Consider the following 23,508-nt stretch of genomic DNA (forward strand, 5'->3'; position numbering starts at 1 on the left):
AATTTCTTTGACTGAATATACTTTCATTTATTCATTTATTTATATTTCTTTTTCAATCCCTCCTTGTAAAAAACTAGTGTTTCAGGAAAAAGGGTATTTGTAGCCTAGGCTTCTCTCTGACATTGTGTGTTTTGAATGTGATGCCAAAGATTTCAGTTTCCACACATCTCCTGCCTCAGCCACAGGAGCATTTAGTGATGTGAGCCCCCCCCCCCAGTCTGAAGTGGTACACATCTTTTCCATTACCTCACTAAGAACTAGGCCAAAGTGACCATCCAGAACTAGTCGCTGACCCCGAAACTTTACCTCCTCCACAACTAGTTATTTACCCCCTCGCTTGAAAAATTGTGGGGATTGGTGGTGGGGGTATGAGTAGATCAGGGCCATGCCACAATAATTACTAAAGGGGGGCGCTGGCATGGCAAGTGCCAAAGCCAAACCATCATATCTTTTACACCCCACTTCTCTTTCTGAGTTGGCAAATCAGGAGACAGATAGGTCAGTTCTCTCTAGGGAACACATGTGGCACTGGGGGCCCCAGTTGCTTCTCCCTATTCAAGTTCTTCAGATCTCCAAAACCTCTTTACCTACTTGTCCACAGTAGAAAGGCAGTTTGAGTATGTATAAAGCTATATGATAAAAAAACAAATCTATAGTTTGCTGCTTAGATTAGATGGAAAAGGATTATCGTAGTGCCTTGTACCTCTGTGCTCTGGATATGAGGCGCACTTTGGAACTGGAACCAGGCTCACTGTCTTAGGTAGGATCTTCGCTATAAATTGGTGGTGGGGATCATTTGCATCTTTCTCATAATATATTTGTATTTGTGGAGGGGAGGGGTGTAGATTTTGGACTTTATAGTAATATTTTGTGTCCCATTTCAAGTCCCATTGATAAGATGAACTTTTGAGTAATCGTGCATAGGATCATCAAGAAGTCAGGCTGGGGACTGAGCTTTTTTCAGAGCACTGGGAAGTATTTTGAAAGAGGGATTAATGGTTTTGACTATATACTCATGTTGCTTTTGCCTCCGTAAAAAAGTTTGCTGGGTCTTAAAACATTGTTTCAAATACTTGCAAATTCTATCTTATCAGAAGCAATGGAGGTGGGGAAGAGAATGAAATGTGTGTATACATAAAGCACAATGATACCTCAGTCATACCATTTTCAATCTTCATAAAAAGTGATATTTTTCTTGCTCCATAATGACATCAAGAGCAAGAAAAATGTGGAAAGCTTGCACTAAAGCCCAGTATTTCTTTTGTCTCACTCACCCACTGAAACAGGCACACTTTATTTCTGTGGCTTAAAAAAGGAAAAATTGGGAATTTTAGAAACTCTGAAACGATTCCTTGAAATATTTTCTCTCACACAGATAATGAGTTCTGTTGTGCTCCCCTTCAATGATAGATTATGTTTTTAATACCAGCAAAAATTAGTCCTTATATGCCAGTCTGTATTTAAAATGGACTGGGCAATGTTGAAAATTGGTCCACATGGGCTCATGCATGAACATATGCTCACACATACACACAAACAACTTGAGAAGGGAATTGGCACAAATGACTGTCAGAAGCACATGGAGAACAGGGCACTTATTTATTAGATTTATATCCAGCCCTTCCTACCAGCGGGAGTCCAGGGCGGCAAACTAAAGCACTAAAATCACTAAAACATCACAAAAACAGACCCCAAAATATATTAAAACAAAACATCCTTAAAAACATATTAAAACAAAACATCTTTAAAAGTTTTTTTTTTATAAAAAAAGCTTTAAAAATAATTTTTAAAAGCTTTAAAAACATATTAAAAAGCAACTCCAACACAGACGCAGACTGGGATAAGGTATCTACTTAAAAGGCTTGATGAAAGAGGAAGGTCTTCAGTAGGCGCCAAAAAGATAGCAGAGATGGCGGCTGTCTAATATTTAAGGGGAGGGAATTCCAAAGGGTAGGTCCCACTACACTAAAGGTCTGTTTCCTATGTTGTGCGGAATGTACCTCCTGATAAAATGGTATCTGTAGGAGGCCCTCACCTGCAGAGTGCAGTGATCGACTGGGTATATAAGGGGCAAGACAGTCTTTCAGGTATCCTGGTCCCAGGCTGTATAGGGCTTTGTACACCAAAACCAGCACCTTGACCTTGTCATTCAATGAACTTGGCATTGTCACCTTTTAACTTAGCAAAGCATGGATGGCCTGCTTATTCTTGGAACCAGTGGGGAGACCAAGCAGTGAACTTTATTGCAACCATAACTTAATGGTAGGATCCAGTCACATCATTTTAATTATTTAACTGATCCAGCACGGAGATGGAAACAGAACATTAATGGCCACTCATCAATTAGAGCCTTTTAAGGAGCAAACCTATGCACACTCATTTGGCTGTAAGTTCCACTGAAGTAAATGGGACTTACTTTTCAGTAAACAAGCCTAGCATTGTGCTGTACATTTCCTGCATAGTCATGTTTAGGTTTAGAGTGGATATGATAAAAATAATAATCCTGGGTGTTATATGGTTACAAAACATCTTTAAACAAAAACAAAGAAAACCCCCAGCAAACTTGGATTCTGCTCTTTGCTGACCCCAGAAGTGTGGAAAGCCCATAGTTCATTGATAGGCGGGCCACCATTGTATGCGGAAGACTCCAAGTGCAACTCCTGGTGTTGTCAGTTAAGAGGTGGCAGGGCTAGGAGGAGAGTCCCCTACTGAGGATCTTGAACAGACTCTGCTGGTCAGATTAGCACTAGGGGATTCAATCAATCAATCAATCATTTATTACGGTCGATGACCAGCACCAGGGGACTAGACTGAATGAAGTCAATTTGGATACAATTCCCCCTTCAAAGAATATGGGCAAACTCTATCCGTAATGTATTTCCTACATACAGGGCCGGCGCCAGAGGACGGCCAGGGCGGCCCCTAGCTGAGGGTGCCTGCAGGCCGGAGGGTAGCACTCCATTTCCGCAATCAGTGGCAGTGTCGCCTCCTGACTCTGCCGCAGATTGCAGAGAGGGAGCTCTCACGTACCCCCCCATACAACCACACAGGCCTGCAATGCCCACCTGCATGCCCCGTGCATGCATTCATCAACCAAGATGGTAGCAGAGACATCAGCCCCTTAGGAAAACCCCCCTACCATCTTGGTTGATGGCAGGCATGCATGCGCAGCGCGGGCAGCATTCGCCGCAGCAGGAGAGGTCGGTGGTACATGTGGGTGGGTACCACGGGTCCACAGCAAGCTGGTGCCCAAGGGCCCAGTCATGCCTAGTGCCAGCCCTGTCTACATAGTCTGAACAAAACCACATATGAGCAATCTATGGAAATAATTAACAGGTGCTGGTCCAAGAGCAGCATAACAAGAGACAAAATCTGTGGCCCTTGTTTAAAAAGTGGGGGGGATTCCACAGGGCCTGCATACGAGCACTGGTTCTGGATCATATACTAGTCATGTATGTTGAAGGATTATTAGAGCCATTTCACACATTATATAGCAGATTTGCCATGAATGTACATTCAACGGGGAGGTGCCAGTAGTGTAGTGGCAAATTCAGAAGTGCTGGGTTCCTTCATGTTAGTCACAGCCATGCCCCCCTTTTTTGCTGCAGGGTTAAGAATGAGATCCTTTTTAAAGCTTCTCCCACAACAACAGATATCCCTAGGAGTCAATAAGCATGCAAGGGGAGACTATTAGCTGCTGAGAAGATTCTTCTCAGTGTCTGACTCACCTCCGTTCACTCTGATTGGCTCCAGTCAGCAGGAAAGGACAAGGAAGCATGTTAGAAGACTCTCCTCAGTAGCCAACACACTCCCCTTTCATGCTGATTGTCTCATAGGATGCTGGAGACATAGGGACCCTGCTCTGAAAAAAGTAAGACCCCCTGAGACCCTGGACAACTACACCCCTGGGAGCTGCAGTTAGTCCAGACTCCCTGAAAAAAATGATGGTTTTATTGCTTGCAAATATACAGGCTGGCTCCGGATGATTAGGGGCCCTTGGCAACTGCCCTCAGTAAACCCTCCCCAATCCTGCTCCCTCACACCTTCATGTGGATTCTCCACAGGAACCCAGCCATTTGAATAATGTTTCCTTAAGGCTGATTCAACCACGCATGTCCACCTCTTGGTCTCCCATTACTTGAGTTCACTGCACGCTGAATGTGTAAACTAACACACCATTAAAAAGTGTTGTGTTCAGGCGGGATGGGAGAGAAATTGAATCTTGTTTGCATTTAAAGCCGAATCGACCCACTTTACTCTTCTTGAAACATTACAAGAAACGAAACGCAGCCATCCTTCAAAGGGCACACTTCTCTGAATTTTGGAATCCAAGTAATGTGCTAAGAATGCCTATACTGCAGTAAAGTCTGCATACAAATGCATAAACCCGTGAAAATAACAGACAAAAATGCCTTATCTTAAGGAAATATGTGTAAAGTTACATACAAACGTGCATATTAAGAAAAATCCACACTGAAATGCTGTTGAATTTTCACGAAGACTTTAAAAAAAATAAATCACAAACTGATGTAGGAATGTGGAGAACTGAACTAAAGACTGGAAAAATTAGAAACTGAGAGAAACCAAAATGGACAGGTTTGCTCATCCCTAATTTCAGGTGTCATGGAGAGAGAAGTAAAATCCACGATGGTCCATTCACACATGCATGTTGGCATTTGAAAGTGCAGTCATCAAGAGGCAAACTGACATGTGCAAGCCAACCCTGGCTCAAGGAGGGGTATTATTTCTGTATACCATGTTTTACTTTCTCTTCCAGAAACAGGACAAGTTACCAGACCCCCACGTGTGACCATATTTGCCCCAGCCAGCCAGGAGCTCCAAGAAAAGCAGAAGGCCACAATTGTGTGTTTAGCCACTGATTTCTTCCCAGATCATGTCACTCTGAGCTGGGCTGTGAATGATGAGGAGAGAACAGCGGGAGTAAAGACGGAGGAGCCCGTGCTTGACAGCGACACAAAGACATACTCGCTGATCAGTCGTTTAAGAATCACCCAAAATGAGTGGCATAATTCAGATAATACGTTCCTGTGCAGAGTCGAGTTCTACAATGAGACTGGGCCCTCAGACTATGATGATGGCATATATGGAGTAGGTGAGTGAAAAGCAGGAAAATTGTTGGCAGGGTTGAGATTATTCTATGCAAATCTTTTTTTTAATGGTTTATTTTTATATAATTTTTAAAAATGTCAAAATTCTGCACCAAGAAATGCTGAACATTACAACCTGTATACGTTCTATAAATTAAGTCAATTAGCAAGATTTCTCTTGTTTTGCATAATTTATTCAGTGCCTGGTCATTACGTGTAGGACTCAAGAGTGATACAGGTAATGGAAGCCCACACAAACAGCCCAACCAACAGGAATCTTATTCACCACTCCTCCAGCTTCTGAAATTTCACTAAAAACTGTCAAGCTTGTCCTTGTAACCCTTTAAGACAGCTTTCGTCAAACTGGTGCCCTCCAGTTGTTTTGAACTACAGCTCCCATCAGCTGGCTGGGACTGATTAAACTTCTGGAGCAGAGCTTGGAAAAGTTACTTTTTTTGAACTACAACTCCCATGCTGGCTGGGGCTGATGGGAGTTGTAGTTCAAAAAAGTAACTTTTCCAAGCTCTGTTCTGGAGGGCACCAAGTTGGCAAAGGCTGCCCTAAGGACTAGAAAGCTCAGATTCCTAGAAAGCTACACCAGCACTTTCTGCAGCTTTTATACATTTCCGTAGAGTTGCACCATACAGACCCCTGGCTACTATTTTTTAAAAGTTTTATTATTTAGATGGACAAAACGTAAACCCCTTTTTAATCTTTTTTTGAAAACCAAGATCCTTCTATTTATTTCCAGACCCAGTTGATTGCAAACCATTCCTTATCTACAATACATTTTTTCTAGTAATGTGGTTTATCATATTTAACCTTATAACATTAATAATGTCGCTTTATGAACGTTTCTTGTGTTTTCCTGATTCCAAAAATGGCTTAATGGGAAATTGTCTATAGATTTCTGAATAGCATTTAGGTTGTCTATACGTGCATGAGAAATTGCAGTGATTTTTACACCAAACCATAGCATGCCAAATCTTCTGCAGCCTATCTTCAAGAAATAGTCTATTCCCACCTTTTTTCCCCAAAGACCATTTTGCAATCAATATATTACTCACTATTATACTTTCCCCCTTTTTTACATACAACATTTGATGACATTCAGGAGAATGACATTCACTATTTTTTTTTTTAGCCTTGCTTTGGAAATGTTACCTTTCAACTTCAGACTTAGCCCCCCCCACACACACACACAACCACTTCCCTTTACTTTTCCAGCCCTAAGAATAGCTCATGTGTTTTCTCTCCCTTCTGCTTTCAGATTGTGATGGCAGTGACATCACAAAAGGTAAGCCAAAATCAACCTGCTCTTTCCACGTTTGAATTTCCATTGAAATAGGAAGACTGGAAGCAGCCTTATACTGAGTCAGACCAGTGGTCCATCTAGCTCAGTGCTGTCTACACTGGCTGGCAGCGCTCTCCAGGGTTTCATACAAAGGTCTCTCCCAGCCCTACCTGGAGATGCCAAGGATTGAACCTGGGACACTCTGCATGCAAAGCAGACTCCTGGCCACTGAACTATGGCCCTTCCCATAAAAGTGTGTCTGGTGGCCTGTCCAACAGCCCTCACAGTAAACAGGGTCAGAACTGAGTCCTGTTGAGCTCAACCTGCTTAGCTTCCTGGTAAATAGGATTGCAGATTCTCTGTGAATTGTGTGACACAGAGGATAGGAGGTTATTTATGTAGGTTTGACAACTTCTCCATTGTGACTGTGGAGCAGTGGAAAGAAACCCTTTGGTCCTGCTCTAGAAAGTTCTGGCAGAGCTAGTTCATGATAGGCCTCATCTCACATACTGAAGGCCTCCAGTTCACCATCCTAGGCTTCCAGTGCATGGAAATTGCCGGCAGAGCCTTTCCCAACCTTTGGGTTCCCACATGTTGCTGGATTACAACTCCCACCAGCCCTGGCCAGCATGGCGATGGTCAGGAATTATGGGAACTATAGTCTAGCAACATCTGGGAATCCAAAAGTTGGGAAGGGCTGCATTAGATGATCTTGGTGATGGAGCAGGGAATTCGGGGGAGGCTGCCTTAGAAGTCTCAGAGCAAATGAAGCAAGGCTTTGTGCAGTCCCAGGGGGAACCCCAGGCCTTCTATGGCTCCCCTTGCATGGTCTCCATAAGGTCTCCAGCACTGCAAGAGGATAATAACATCACCATCCGTCAGCAGTGAGCAGGGAAGATGGGCATAGGAAGGGGGATGTTGCAAGCTGTCCTGCGCAGATCTCAAATGCTGTTTTCAGAAAGGGCCTAGAACCTACCAGAAAGCACTTGCTCCTAAGTCCTTTTCAGAAGGCTTCTACCCCAAGCAGAACCCTGGGTTATGACTCTGATCCTGGCTGGGATCAGAATATTAGTGTAGCTGCTGTGGACAGGGAACTTTACTTTTTAAACTGTTTCTTTGCCCATTGACAAATCTGTTCATGTAACAATCCCCATTCATCCAGTCAAAAGCTACATGAATAATATTTGCCAGTAATTGTTCTGTGTTGATTATTTGCTTCATGCAAACCCTTGTATGCAATTTTAATATGTAACCTAAAACATGATTTGTGCTCTCCAAGTCAGAATATCAGCTGCTGCAAAAACATGGGCAGTTGCTCATTTTTTCCCACTATTAGGAATTACTTTTACTCAAAGCTGATCAGGCTTTATCTGAATTACTGGAAAGTTCTTTCTACGTATATTTTATTATTTCCATAAAGAAGGGAAACTTGTGGCTGTGAGTCCCGCAGCCTGAACAACCTTAGACTGTGACAATGTGTGCCTCCCTACCAGAGCTTGGAAAAGTTACTTTTTTGAACTACAACTCCCATCAGCCCCAGCCAGCACCATGCTGGCTGGGGCTGATGGGAGTTGTAGTTCAAAAAAGTAACTTTTCCAAGCTCTGCTCCCTACCTCCTTTAAGTAACCTATTGTACTCAAAACCGTGTTAGATAAAGGAAGATTTTCTCAAACCAGCATGCAAATTAAAATGCAGCGACCACATTTCCCTGGATTTTATGATGCATTTCACAAACTAAAAAAGGCATTTGGTGCCATAAGATGTAGTGATGGCCATCACCTTGGGTGACTGTAAAAGAGGAATAGACAAATGTATGGCTTGTCTGTAAGTGTCATGGTCTTCCCATTGTTGGTCTGGTTTCAGGTATCCTACTTTCACTGAAATAGGTGTTGGATGTGCATCCTTCAGTCCTAGACTCTTGAGAAGGTCTTGGATGTTTTGTCTTAAACTGAGATGTTTTGTCGTAGACTCTGCTCTCCCTTGTACAAAGCCTTCTTTGAAGAGCATTTTGCTCAGGTTTTCATTCCAGGCTCTTGCAGCCTGTTTAAGTCCATAGGGGGATTTTTGAAGTTTACACACTAGGGTTTCTTCTCCTGGAACTTCAAACCCTGGCGGTTGTTGCATGTAGATCTCCTTTTCCATTTCTCTATGCAAGCATGTTTTTATCCATGTGCTCCATCTGCATTTTCTTGTTAGCAACAAAACTCAGAAGAGTTCTGATGGTCATGTGTTTGACTACAGGAGCAAATGTTTGATAGTAATCTTGTCCATACTTTTTAGAGTATCCTCTGGCTACTAGTCTTGCCTTGTATCTCTCAACGTTTCCTTAGCATCTGGCTTTTTCTTAAATATCCACTTGCAGCCTACAGCTTTTCTTCCTTGGTTAGTGTCCAAGTTTTATTCTTGTGTTCCTCTCAGCTTCATTAGCCCAGAGATGTGAAGGCCTGGGGGGGGGGGGAATAGAAAAGGGGGGGCATTTTTTCCATGGCTTTGTGCTGTGTCCGCTGTCAGAGGTAGTATGCTTCTGAAGATCAGTTGCTGGTAGGAATGGAAGATAGCGGTTCTCTCAGTTTCTCATTTTTTCCATCTTAAATTCACTTCTCCACATTTCTGCAGCAATCTGCAATTTTAAAAAATCCTCATGAAAATTCTTCAGCATTTTAGTGTGAATTGTTCCTAATAAACACCTTTTTGTATGCAGTTTTGACAAATGTACACATTTTCCCAAGCAATTCCTTGTAATATAATCCATTTCTTTCTGTTATTTTCATGCACACTTTCCCCTCATATGTGCATTTTCGTAAACATTGTTTGGCTGGAGAACTGCACTGCAAAATTCAGAGAAGTGCAGATTTTGAAGGATGGCTGTGTCTCGGTTTTTATATTGTTTCGGAAAGTGCAGATTTGATAGATTCAGCTTTCAATGTGAACTGAATATAATTTCTCCCCCATCTGTTGTTGCTGGTGATTACAAGTGGAGAGACTGCTTGCTGTGCTCAGGTCGCGGTTGTGGGCTTGAATGGGCATCTGTTTGGCCACTCTGAGAACAGGATGCTGAACTAGATAGGCCACTGGCCTGATTCAGCAGAGCTGCTCATATATCCTTATGAAGTGCACACAAAAACGCACACAAATGTTTGTGCAGACTTTAAAAAAAATCTGCAAACTGATGTGAAAATGTGATGAACTGAATTTAAGACTGGAAAAATTAGAGACTGAAATGGACAGATTCATTCATCCCTATTTGGAGCACTGCCATTTAGACGTGGGAACCAGCAACCGCCGGCTTCTTTTAGCTAGACATACCCCTATTCCAAAATTGAGCTGACATTTTTAAGTGGAGCGTTTGTGACACAAATTCAGCATCAAGCTGGACAACATTTGCACAAAGTCACCTCCCCAAGCCCTTTCTGTTACTTGGTTTCAAATGCAGGTTTGCAAGGTCAAGCCTGTGTTTGGAAGAACATTAGGTGGAGAGGCCGAGGTGGGACAATATGACACACAAAAACAGCCAGCAAGGAAATACCACCTCCCTTCCTGACGTTTCCCAGCTCCCAATACAACCTTCCAAAAGAAGCATTTCCTCTTCAAAAATTGCTATTCAGCTACAATGCTATGTATTAGTATTGTGTGTATCATCAAAAGCTTGTATTTTTTTAAAAAAAACTTAGATGGGGTGGATTAGTCAACAGGAGTACGGGGTGGTGGACTCACTGGCTCCATCCTGGCTATGGGCTGGGAAAAGAATCTGTCACCTTGTGATCATATGTATTTCTTTCTCACCCTTGAGTTTTAGAACCATATCTCAGAGAAGCCAATATTGGAAAACTGGTGTATATTATTCTCATTTTCAAGAGTACCTTATATGGAATGTTTGTGATGGGCTTGAAGCTAAGAAGAAAGGTAATGTACAGCAGTGATTACTTATGCCCTGGGCCAACCGATTTCTTTTGAAAATGCACCCTATGTGTTATTCTGCCATGATCCAGTACCCAATCCACTCTGTTTAGCGCTTAAACACTAAACAGTGGGACTCCTATTCAGCACCTCCTCCAGCTTCTGAAATTTCACGATAAACTCTTAAACTTATCCTTGTGAGCCTAATGGCAAGAAAGCCCAAATTCCTAGGAAGCTGACATGTCACACATTCAGTGTCTCTTTACTTTTTGGCAAATAGCAGCCACAAGTAATCCTAACCTAGTTTGAGACAGTGGCCCTGTGGAGAGTGCTTTAACCTCAGTCGCCTACATAAGATTTTCCTAACAGGACAAAAGTGTGTGCTTTCATTGAGATAATGACATGGGGGGAGGGTGAAAAACAACCACCAAACCTTCCCTGTGGTGCTGATCCAGATCACCAGCACCATCATGAGTGAAATTTGCTTATGACAGATCTCTCCTGTTTTGTCTAGTTTGTACCTTAAATAGAAACACTGGCCTCCTGCCCACTTCTGGATTCAGCACAAACTTACTTTCAAAGCCATCCACGACCCCCTTCTCCATCCTGATGTATCCATCCAACCGGAACTTACCTCCCCAATGCAAATATGGGCTGCAATCCAGTTTGGGCTCTGAGCAGAGGGCAAAGGGTTTGAAGCAACTCCTCATCTTTATTAATAATTTGACTAACTTACAAGAAATGTTCCCTGTTTGTTTTTCTCTTTGGTATGCTATTATGTATTAAAGCAGTTAACTGGGAAGCTGGTTGGGCAGCCATTTCCTTCCCAACAATGTCAGAGTTTGGTGGATGCTTTTCCTTATAACAAAGCAAAAGTTAGGAAAAGAATAATGCAATTAGATGACTTGTATTTGGGCCCTGGCTGGCAGAAGAATTAGGTCCTGTCTTTCTGGCTATTGTCAAGTGAAGCCACGCCCCTTTTTTGTCTTTTTCATTTCAGTATTTAGTCCATCTTCTTAGATAAGGTGCTTTTCTCTGATCAAATTTATAAGCTGACAGCAAATTGCAGGCTGATTCACAAATGCATGTATGTCGCTTTGATTTCACAGTACTCAATTGCAGTTGGATGTGTGAACTAGCTTTATGAGGTAAAAATGAACATTCTGTCTTCCTTGATCCGGACATACTTTTTTTTTTTTTTTTTTTACACAAACCGCTTTGTGGTTTAAACCGCAGATAATAGCAGGTGATATTTTTATTTAGTTACTTAGTTAGTCTATAAAAGTATTTGTATACTGCCATCTGATGAAAAATATCAAGGTGGTATACAACAATGTATACAAATACAATGAAATATTAAATGCCATAAAAACAATGCAAGATAATCATGAAAATGGTGGGCTAATTTTAAGAAAATTTAAGAGGAATAGCCTGTTGCCATAAAAAGGCCTTCAAGAGACGTCTGAAAGTTAACAGAGAGGATGTCTGCCAAATCTCTGCTGGAATAGTATTTGACAGTGTGGGACCAGTGGCACTATTTTATTTATTTGTTATTTATTTATTTATATCCCACTCTTCCTCCCAGAAGGAGCCCAGGGCGGCAAACAAAAACACTAAAAACACTTTAAAACATCTTAAAAAACAAAAGACTTTAAAACATATTAAAACAAAACATCTTAAAAACATATTTAAAAAACAACTTAAAGAACATCTTAAAAGCAATTCTAGCACAGATGCAGACTGGGATAAGGTCTCTACTTAAAAGGCTTGTGGAAAGAGGAAGGTCTTCAATAGGCGCTGAAAAGATAACAGAGATGGCTCCTGCCTTATATTTGAGGGGAGGGAATTCCAAAGGGTAGGTGCTACTACACTAAAGGTCCACTTCCTATGTTGTGCAGAATGGACCTCCTGATAAGATGGTATCTGCAGGATGCAGAGCACAGTGATCAACTGGGTATATAAGGGGTAAGACAATTTTTCAGGAATCCTGGTCACAGGCTGTATAGGACTTTAAACACCAAAAGTAGAACCGTGAAGTTTGCCCGGTAGCTAATGGGCAGCCAGGGCAATGCCCACTTTTACTTGAGGCCAGTTGGACTTCTGTAACATGGGGAACAACTATCAGTGCTCCTCCAGGTGATCTCTGGATGATGTGGATAATGCTTGTCTGTGTGATGTGAAAAGCTTTGGCTGCTGATTTCTGTGCATCAAGCTGCTGTAAAAGCACAAGAGCAGAACAGACCATTTTCTTCTAGTCAGTTGACAACCCTACATCCAAGAGTGTACTATTTACCAAGGATAGTTTTTCTGGTGGGTAGTGCTTCTTTCATTTCATATATTTGAATTCTTAACTCTGAATTCTTGGAAATGCAAATTGTAATACAATAGAATATACAAGAAATAAAAGAATAAAAATACAATTCAAAATCATACCGCATCGAGCACAGCACATTACAATTGCTACAACAGGCAGAAAAATCCTGTTAAGTGGTCCTCCAAGACCCTCAGCAATTTTCAAGTGGTCCAGGAGGACAAAAGCTGGGGACCACTGCAATAACTAGTACAATAAATCTCAGCTTCTAGTGTAACTTGATGCAGTATGTGTTATAATCTGTTATCATTGATAATACATGATGTCGCAGTACTTTATATGAAATGCTCACACTTCCATTTTCCAAATAGATAAATCTCCTTGGCCCACATTCCTGCCACACCCTTTCACATAAGAGAAAACATAGCTGTGAATTAAAGCAGCCACAAATGTCATTTTTTAATCTTTTTCTCAGGAAGAGTGTGTAGCATATGATCTCCTAACTAATATATAGCCAAGCGTGGGGGGGGGGAACCCATTTCATATACCACCACAAATAATCAGGGTCTCTGGATGTGGGCAGGCCATTAATATGGCCATTAATATGGGTGGAGGAAGGCAGTTGAGCAAATGAGATGGATTTGATGACTAATGGCCACTTTCTGCTCTGTTTAGGAATTGAGAGGAATGTTTACATCAGGGATGGCTAATCTGTGGCCCTCCAAATGTTGTTGGACTCCAGTTCCCATCAGCCTCAGCCAACACAGCCAATTGTCAGGGCTAATGGGGCTTGAGATCCAGCGAGATTTGGAGGGCCACAGGTTCTCCATGCCTGGTTTATATAGAACACATTCAAGGAATTTTGCTTCGCCAGAATTGTCCAGCCACTTCTTCCCATGGATCACTGTTGGTTTCGGGGGAGATCTGTACATGCGTGACTATTTCTGAAGCAAAGCAGGGTTCTGTAGGGAAGAGAGCATTGCAAATGGTGCACCGATGTTTGCCCATGCATGACAAGCTGCACCTCTCACATTCCCACTTCTGTCCAACTCTTAAAGGGAGAGGAACTTTGCGGTCCTCCTAAAGGTCTAGTCACCTTAATCAAGGAGAAGTCCTGTGAGAAACTTGACCCCTGGATCTTTCGATCTTCTGGTACACTTAGCCCAGGAGTAACAATCTGCTCTGTTCTCTCTCCTGTTCAATGACAGCTGGCGCCGTAGAAGCCTTTTGGCTGGGAACACCTCTCCTGAGTGAGTGAATTCCATGAAGAGAGAGGAAAGGATGGATACTCTCACTCTCAGAAGTAGCATTTTGGAGCTTTCTTAAAATAAAAACAATTGCTTTGAGTCAGTTGGTAAATAATCTCTCTTTGATTCTTTTAAATGCGTTCTTTTAGTAAAACCACAGCACTTTGTTATGGGGATTTCCTGTGTTTATTGCAACCTTAAGATACTATTAATTTTCAAAAAGAGAGATGAGCAGCACAACTTTATGCTTTACCCCAAGTGTGGGGGGACCATTGGCTCTCCAGATGTTGCTGAACTACATCTTCCGTCAGCTCCAGCAAGCATGGACAATGGCCAGGGATGATGGGAATTGTAGTTTAGCAACATCTGGAGGGCCAAAAGTTTCCCACACCTGCATTATTCCTGTGTTGGGGTAGCCAAACTGGTGCCCTCCATACAGTATGTTGTTGGATTCCAACTCCTTTTAGCCCCAGGCAGCATGGGCAATGATGGGAGTTGTAGTCCACATCATCTCGAGTGCACCAGGTTGGATTTAATAATTTATTTAATAAAATAAATTAAAATAATAAATAATAAATAAATAAATAAGATTCAGTGAGACGTCTTGCCAATCTCATATAAATATGCATAGGATTGCTTGCAGCCTTTTAAATGTGCTTAATTCTTCCACTAAAGTCAATGATGTTTAGAGTGCTTAACTTTGTTGTACCCTGACATTTTTCTTTGATTCTCTGCCATGGCCTCATTTTAGTAAAGTCACCAAATACTTTTGCTGAGACTCCTGCGTTTCATTTTATAAACAATTGTGACAAAATAGTTCAGATCCAAGCTAATGTTATGTTGTAAACTATCTTTTATGGTGTAAATGTCTTCCTTCAGAGAGAGCTTACGGATTTTGTTACTCCTTGCTAGCAGAAAGGACCAGGTTTTTTTAGTTAGTATAGATGTAATGTAAACAAAAGGCTTTATGACATCATATAACCAAGACTACCTATTAAAACAAATACAAACTTCTCCGCTGAATAATACAATGCACCTCCCAAAGTTCTCTCTTCTGTCAAACTTTTCAAGGTGTGTGTGTCTTTTGTTGCTTGCAGATGACTCGGAAACGTCAACTGATCCGATATGCAGAGGCTGGAGTTCCTTTTAGATCTCATATAACCCCTGTTTTAAAACAGCTACATTGGTGGCCAGTTTAGTTCTGGGCTGAATTCAAGGAGCTCATGCTGGTATATAAACCCCTAAATGACTTAGGTCCCAAATATTTGAAAGCCCACCTCCTTCCCTACAGGAAAGGTGCCCTCTTGGGCATCGAGATCAGCAGAGGAGGCCCTTTTGGTAGTTCTGCCACCTTCAGAAGTTTAGGGGACGGTGGCCCAGGAGAGAGCATCCCCCCTCCCCACCAAGGTGCATCTGGCAACTTTGCTATACAGGTTTAGATGAATGCTGAGGACATACCTCTTTACCTGGCCTTTGATACCTGAGACATGTATTTTTAGGACCAACCCTATTTTAGGATTTAGGTTGTTTTTAAATTGTTTTTAATTTCATGCTTTTAAATTGTTGTAACCCATCCTGGGACCTTTGGCTGAAGGGCAGGTAATAAAAAATTATGGTGATGCTCCTGCAAATACTTAGTTTTCAAGGACTGCAGCAGCAACAACTTACAACAGGGATGAATAACCCATGGCCCTCTAGATGTTGCTGGACTCCATCTCCCATCATCCCCTGATTATTGGCTGTGTTGGCTGGGGTTGATGGGTGGGTGGAGGGGTCCAACAACATCTGGAGGGCCACAGGTTTTCCACCCAACTTACAGAATTAAACCAATAGTTAAAAATAATCATCTTAACATAAAAATCAATACAAAATTAAATTAAAATTATATATAATCAACTTGAGACATACGAAAGGCAATTTATAAATTAATAAAATAATAATAAAATCCACAGCATAACTAATCACACCAATGAACTAGGTGGCCAGGTTTGGCAGGCTTGTGGGGAAGGGACAGGGCTCATGCACCTTTAATAGTTGTGTTCAGAAGAGGTTGAGTGATACACGCTACATCTGCAAAAATTCCCTCTTGTATACAACTTCCTGCTCTCTTCCGCATCAGGCCACCCTATTACCAAGTTAAATCACACCAAAAATGATAATAACCCACCCAACAAAACCATACACCTTCTTAAGAAGTAAGGACTGAACCTCTGCGACTACTCGTGTACCGGGAGCTCTTCCCTAGAAAGGGAGTTCTGTAGAAAGGAGAGGTCACAACAAAGAAGACCATTACCATGTCCACGTCCACAAATGAGGGGAACCCAAATAGGGGCTCCTTTGATTTTAATGCACATGAGGGGATGCATGGGTGGAGGCCCTCCTTCATATACTTGGACCCTGGCCAGTTTTGCATTTGACCGTCTACAGTGCCACTCCAATACCCTCGAGTGCACTTACAATAAGATAACTTCTGTCAACTAGACAGATGTGTCAGCTCTAAAATGGCCCTCAAAGTTTGCCTTTCAATAATGTGACTTATCATTTTCACAGAGGATATTAGGGTGATGCCAAATCCAAGTATTTTCTTTTTCCAGTAACACAGGCCTAGTCCTTACTGAGATAAGGTAGCTTTCAGGTTGCTGGTGAGGATTCTTGTGAATGAATGCTCCTTCTGACCAAAAACATTCCCTGCATTGTAGAGTGGCATGTCATGGCCAAAGTATGCTACAACTCTTTCCCCTGATTAGTGTTCTACATGTGGGGAAATATTTTGTAAAGAGGAGCGCTATTTTATAGCTGGTATGCAATACAATTTAGTATTTATATTTGGCATACAGGGGTCTATAGTATTTTAACTGCATTCGACATCTAAGAGTTGACAGCACATTTCTATTGTAGCCAACGAGGTACCCTCCATATATTGCTGGACTACAATTCCCATCATGCCTGACCATTGGCCATGCTGGCTGCTGGTGATGGAAGCTGGAGTTTAACAACATCTGGAGTTGCCTATCCCTGTCATATCTGATGCCTACCAAAAGAATCAACAACTGTCAGTGCCAACAAGCACTCAAAGTATGAGCTAAAGTGTCACATTCAAAATGAGAATGTGAATTCCGAATTCACAACTCTGCAGAGACTATTTGGGGCAAAATTGGAAGATTGACCATGTTTTGAATATTTTGCAAATATTCATGCCAGCTCTAAGACAAACTAAAGAATATGAAGCTGCGCTATCAGGACAGCATGTAAAATCGTACTTCCAGCCTAGGAACCGTTATGAGCCACTGCTGTGCAACAAGGGTGTTTTAGAAGGACCTGCAGAAGTGAAGCCACATGCTTAGCCAACTTGAACACTCTCCCTTTAAGAAAAGGAGCAAGCAGGTCCTTTGGGGCACAACAGGATGTGGCTTGACATTTGCTTGTGCAACGGTTTCTCTTGAGCAGCGGTTACCACAGTGCATGTTTCATTACAGTGTGGCGCTTAGATGATCTGTCACCTTTCCTGTTCTGGTTAGAAATAACAGCATGCATACATGTCTCACCTACAACGGTGGTTTTCAGTGTCTGATGCTATCACACAATCTTCTGTCTCAGCCAAACACTGTTGCTTGGTGTGGCAGGTGCACCGGTTGTGGCCGCTGCACCTTATTGCAAATGGAAAATTGGTGGGTATTTGTCGTACGTCATTATCGACCTGTTTTGATGCCTCTCCCTTGCTTCTCACTGCCAATACAAAAATGGCTCTAAATACAAAAGTGTGCTCTATATTTCAGTGATATCCTGACCCCTCCTTTAATTCCTTTCAGAAGGCTGCTCAGTAGCCCAGAAGGCACTTATTGTGGGAAGAATGTGTCGTCTGCATGGCGTCTCCTAATTTCCTTTTTAATTTAGTTTTTATTGTGACAGAGAGAGAGAGAGAGAGCGCACAGAGGAGTTGCTCTGTCCAGCATTATTTTGTGAGGGCCTTGCTCTAAGTGATTAGATTGGCCTTTAGAAGCAAATTTAAAAAGACAGAATGCTAAGCATAGGATGCAGGTGTACCTGGTATAGCAATGAAAATAGCAAGCATTTGGGTTTTTTTTTAATAAATAGGGGGCTATCCCATTTTAACCTTCCCAAAACCCTGTAAAGAAGATTAGTAGGAGACTGAGAGCCAAGGTCAGTGTGTGAGCTACATGACTGAGTTTAAACTTGGGTCCCCTTGGGCCATGGCCAATAAGCAATGCACTGCACCAGCTTTCTCTAACCTGGTGTGCTGCAGATGTTTTGAACTACAATTCCCATCTACCTCCACCAGCAGAGGAAGGCTGTGCTACACCACATGGTCTAGCTCTTTTTCATCTTTCAGGTCTTCCCGTCGGTGAAGCAAGATTCCAGCAACAGTACTACTCACTTTGGGCATGATCTGGCCAAAGTTATGCCCATCTAAGTTCCACTGTTGTCTTCTGGGAGAGCATGAAGTAGGCACTTAACTCTCCCCTTGAAATAAAAGTGCTTAACTTTGGATGGGTCAGGCTAGTTGTCTTATTTTGCTGAATTTGTTTCCCCTTTGTGTTTTGCTTCATTATCACCTGGCCCCTGCTCATATCAAGCAGCCCTAGTTGTCACGGTACAAGCAGCAGTTTTCACTGCCATAGCTGAGGAAGCATCCTTGCAAGGAGACAAGCCCTTATCTGACTTCATCTAACTTGCCAAGTGCACCATCCATTAAACGTAGGGCAGGGCCACAATTAAAATATTTGTTGCAGATCCAAATCTGCCTATCCGCCATTTTGTCTGCTGTGGGTAGGGATTGTGGATGGGCATGGAATTCAATGTAGTTGGCATTAAAGCTGAATTGATCAAATCTGCACTTTTCTCAACAACAGGAGAATTGAAACAAAGACGTACTTTGAAATCTGCGCTTGTTTGAATTTTGCAATGCAGTTCGCCAATCCAGCCATGTTTGCAAAAGTGCATATATTAGGGGGAAGTGTGTATAAAAATGAATACATCAGTGAAAATAACATACAAAATGCATGACATTAGAAGAAACTGCTTGCGAAAATGTGTATATTAGTCAAAACTGCATACAAGAACTTGTTTAGTAGAAGAAATTCGCACTAAAATGTTGGAGAATTTTCATGAGGATTTTTTTCAAGAAAAATTTGCAAATTGCTGCAGAAATGTGGAGGACTAAATCTAAGACTGGAAAAAATGAGAAATAGAGGGGACTGTTTCTCATTTTCCCATTCTTAAATTCAATTCCCCGTGTTTCTACAGCAATTTGTGGATTTTTTCTTTCAAAATCCTCATGAAGATTTTTCAGCATTTCAGTGCACATTTCTCGTAATTAGCACATTTTTGCATGCTATTGCCACTAATATATTATTTTTTGCGCACACTTTCACCCAATATAAGCATTGTTTGGATTTGGATGGAGAACTACATCACAACATTCAGACGAGTGTGAATGTCGATGGCTGGCTGTGTTTCGCTTTTCAGATTGTTTCAGAAAGTTCCAATTTGATAGATTTGGCTTTAAGTGTGAACTGAATCTCCCCATAGCGGTGGGGAAACAGTTGTGGGAACAAATCCACTGGGTTTACTGCACAAAATATGGAATTGCTCATCAGGACCTGCCAGTAGTAGAACTAGGACCTCTTGCATCTTTGTGTTGCTGCCTTGGGTGACAAGTCACCAGGGCTTGTGATGATACACCTTTAGGTTTCAGGGCAGCTCTGCCCTCCTATAGTTCTCTCCCTGACCACCCACAGCTGGGTTATCCTTGGAGGCTGATGGAGTCCTAAGAACTGTGGAGGAGTTTTGGCACAGCTGACCCTCCTGTTAAAGCTCTTGCCACTTGGTGGGATTCAGAGATGACCTGGCAGTTAACAGGATCACTCCTAAATGCCCCCTCCCACTAATGAGAGAAGGGATGGGCAACTTCAGGCCCAGGGGCCAAATGCATCACTCTCCATCTAGTCCTCAAGCCACACACTTCCCCAGGCCGTACTCCCTCACTGTCCCTGATTTGCACCCCCTGGAGTGTTTTTGCCTGGCTTAGGAGGTATCCTTGAACACTGAGAATGCTTCTTGCTTGCCTGTATAGAGGACAGAGAAGGGGGAGTGTAGAAGCTAGCCTACTGTACAAAGGTAAAACTAACCTTCATTGTTTTGCTCTCTTTTGCCTCTGTCATGTGGCCCCCAGAAGTCTGCCTAGAAGAGAAAGCAGCCCTCCGGTTGCAAAAGGTTCCCCACTCCTGAATAAAAGCTCCTTTCTCTTTTGATTTCTCGGGGAGGCAAAACAGGGAGAGGATTGGAGCACAGGTGGTGGGAAGACTTGCAGTGGATTTGACTAAACACAACTAGTTCTGGAGCCTACTTTGTGGCAGCAACAGCAGCAGAGAAACAGTACTTCTCCCCCTCCCACTGTGCCCTCAGGACACCATGCAGTAGAGCTTTTCCATGTAGTAAGAGGTGTTTTCCAGCTTGGCTCTCAGGGTGATGTGAAAGAGCCTTTGATGGCTTGCTATGACTCGTTGGCAGAGCACTTTGGGGACAAAATGGCTCATCTTCTCAGCAACTTAGACACTGCCAATTGTGCAGTCCGGTATACAGATGTATGCATTGTAGTAAGCAAAAGGGGGCTTAGGAGGTGGTTGGGCCTGGATGGGCGGGAGCCTAGGAAGAGGACAGCTTGACAACTGGGGAGGACCCGCAGGCCACATGTGACCAGCAGGCTGGAGTTTTTCCAGCCCTGAGAGTAAGAGAAGAGGGAACCAGGCCGTGTGCATTGCCCACCAATACAACGAAGTTGAGCCTTAGCAGAAAGATGGGAGTTGTGGGCCGATAAGGAGAGCTTGTGGTATGGGAACCGAAGAGGCAATCAAATCATTGTCCCACTCTGGGTGGCTTGGTGGATGGGAAATAAAGTTACGGGCAGCCTGCACACTTCTGACTCTCTTTGGCACATGAAGAAGGCTTCACAAGGAGCAGCACTAAAATATAAGGGGAGCACATGCAAAGAGGATGGAACTCCTAGGCCTTTAACAGCGGTGCTGAAGACATAGGACTCATGGCCAGTTGCACCTGTTGAGATTTTTTTCTAAAGCCAGCGCTTCCTGCTTCTTAGAGCTGAGCTACGTGGCCATGTTGGTTCATGTAAGCAGCTGGATCTCAATACTATGATTTAACGTGCATGCATATTGCACTCTAGAGTGTTCAGAGTTCTTCATATACACTATCCCAACAATGCTTACCACAGCCCTGTAAGATAGACCAGCATTTTTCCAGTGCAAGAAAGATCGGGGGAGGCTGAAGCTGAGCTTGCTTACTACTCCCCACTGCATTTACAGCAGAGGTGGGACTTGAACCAGGGACTTCCAAGTTCAGGTATTAGTTGGTCCTCCACACAATGGAAGCCTGCTACTTGCATGCATATTACAGCACTGGAATTCTGCTTAGAAATCCCCTCTGTGGCTGCAAAGTACAATTTCCCACCTCTGCTTTTGAAATGATATTCCAGGCAGTCTACGGCCACAAAGATGACCTCCAGTGTCCCTTTGTTAATAGTCAGTTCAGTTAGCGTTTTATTGTTTATAGCCAATGGCCATTACAATATAAACACAAAAAAACCAATGTACACCTATATATAAAAACAGAGACTATCGATCCAACAAAACAGGGATAAGACCCTGACAACACAAATAAACTTTAAAACAATTCAATTAATTTAAAAGCTCCCCTTAACATTTGGTGCTAGTATGATGCAAAATGGCCGCTCTTATCTTTATTGTAGCTAACGCAAATAAAGCTACCATATAGCTGATGAATTTATCTACGTTGGACAGCAACCATCTAATCTTAAAATCATCTGCTTGACCTTCTAAGGAGGTCCAAGGAGGGAGAAGAAACCTAGCTCTTGATGAATTATATAGAGGGCATATCAAATATAATGCACAACATCTTCAATTTGGCCTAATCCACATACACAAAAACCAGAGCTTGGAAAAGTTACTTTTTTAAACTACAGCTCCCATCAGCTCCACCCAGCATGGCCACTGGATTGGGCTGATGGGAGTTGTAGTTCAAAACAGTAACTTTTCCAAGCTCTGACAAAAATGTTCTTTTAGCAGCCTATGAGAAAATTTGCCAGCCAGATATTCAGCAAGCTGTTAATAGTGTAAAGAGGCAGAGCGCCATCCAGTGGGTATTGATGGATATGTTGTTTTGACTCCACATACATTACATATACAGTATATCTGCACCAGTATGCACTTGAGTCCTGAACGTATTTAGAAAAGCTTGTGGCATTTATAGCTCATCCCAATATCATTCCTCTTCCACCTTTCTTCATGAGAAGATTAATACCAGCCTTCCTGCAGTGTCCATCATGGAGCCTGAGCCAACATTCTAGGGCATATTTTCCTGCCCCTCCTCCTGTAGCTTTATATTTCTCTCCACTTTCAATCATGATTGTATACAGGTAGGTTTGTGTACATGTGTAACTCCTATTTGCGCCACTTTGCACAGTCTCTCCTGGAGTGCTATCCCATGGTATCAGGCCTACAGGTACAATAAAAGACCACTCCAATGTAAAAATACAGCATTTTTTAAATTAAAACCATATGATGCATAAAAACGCTTCCATTTCTAAAATGAACAGCCTTTGTTGCCAAACTTATTTTTAACCACACCGGTCTCCTGGGTGGCAAGCAGGCCTGGCTTTTTCTTCTTTCTGTGCCAGCCCCCGGCTAAGTATACGGATCCCACATTTATCTGAATATGTTGGGGAAATTGTTTAAGGAAGGAATGTAGTTCAGTAGTAGAGCTTTGCATGCAAACGTTCCCAGGTTCAACCCCCAGCATCTCTAGGCAGGACTGGGAAAGGCTCGTTCTCTGAAATCCTGAAGAACTGCTGCTAGTCAGTGTTGGCAGTACTGAGCTAGATGGACCAATGGTCTGACTCTGCCCACGGCAGCTTCCTATGCTATGCTAAATGAAAGGCATTTGGTTGTGGTGTATCCACCCAAGCCCCGTGACGCCCCGTCTTCATTTACTCTGCCTGCAAAACATTGCTAGCAGAACATCAGTGATGTTGCTGGCACTTTCTGACAGTGTATGTGGACTTCCAGAAGCATTGTGTCATCCCAAAGGTGTCTCTCCGCCAACTGAGCAGCACTTACACTGCTTCCCTTGACCTCTCAGCCGGCTTTCCAGTGGGACTTGGATTGTTGTCTGCTTTGTTTACGATAATGAGTCCTCAGAATAGAAAATGACATTCATAAAGGAATCTTTTCAGTTTGTTCCTTTAACAGATTTTCGCCATGCGATGTATTCCTTACTATCCATGATTTTGTTGGAGTCGTGTCATCTGAAGTCTCTCAATAATCAGAAATAACCCATTTCCTCTTTCACTTTGCCAACCCCCCTCCAAATCGGCCTAAGAGGACATTCTCTTGCAAGTAGGACTCCCTGTTGACAGTTGGAGAGCGTAGGTGGATAGGCGTTGCTCAGATGAGCTGCAGTTTTCAGGAAGTCTTTAATGTGGCCCCTGTTCCTTGCAGTTTCATCAGGCAGGAGCATGATGCCTCAGAGCAGACACTTTTTGTCTGCTCTGCTGCTGTGTGGGAGGCAGATGGGGCTCCTTCAGCTGCAAGGAAGAAG

At 42.6% G+C, this 23,508-nt stretch overlaps 1 protein-coding gene across 1 annotated transcript in view; it reads left to right on the plus strand.

Moving 5' to 3' along the window:
* LOC133376958 (T cell receptor beta chain MC.7.G5-like) overlaps nucleotides 1-14,612 on the plus strand; it is a 29,500-nt gene extending 14,888 nt beyond the window's left edge. The window contains exons 4-8 of the mRNA XM_061610005.1: nucleotides 4,778-5,113; nucleotides 6,379-6,405; nucleotides 10,193-10,305; nucleotides 11,409-11,447; nucleotides 13,819-14,612. Of these exons, the coding sequence (XP_061465989.1) occupies nucleotides 4,778-5,113; nucleotides 6,379-6,405; nucleotides 10,193-10,305; nucleotides 11,409-11,438 (506 nt within the window). The 3' untranslated portion in view covers nucleotides 11,439-11,447; nucleotides 13,819-14,612. The remainder of the gene's footprint in view (nucleotides 1-4,777; nucleotides 5,114-6,378; nucleotides 6,406-10,192; nucleotides 10,306-11,408; nucleotides 11,448-13,818) is intronic.
* The last annotated feature ends 8,896 nt before the right edge of the window (nucleotides 14,613-23,508 follow it).

Source organism: Rhineura floridana, chromosome 1 (genome assembly GCF_030035675.1).
Source record: "Rhineura floridana isolate rRhiFlo1 chromosome 1, rRhiFlo1.hap2, whole genome shotgun sequence".
Classification (NCBI taxonomy): Eukaryota; Metazoa; Chordata; class Lepidosauria; order Squamata; family Rhineuridae; genus Rhineura; species Rhineura floridana.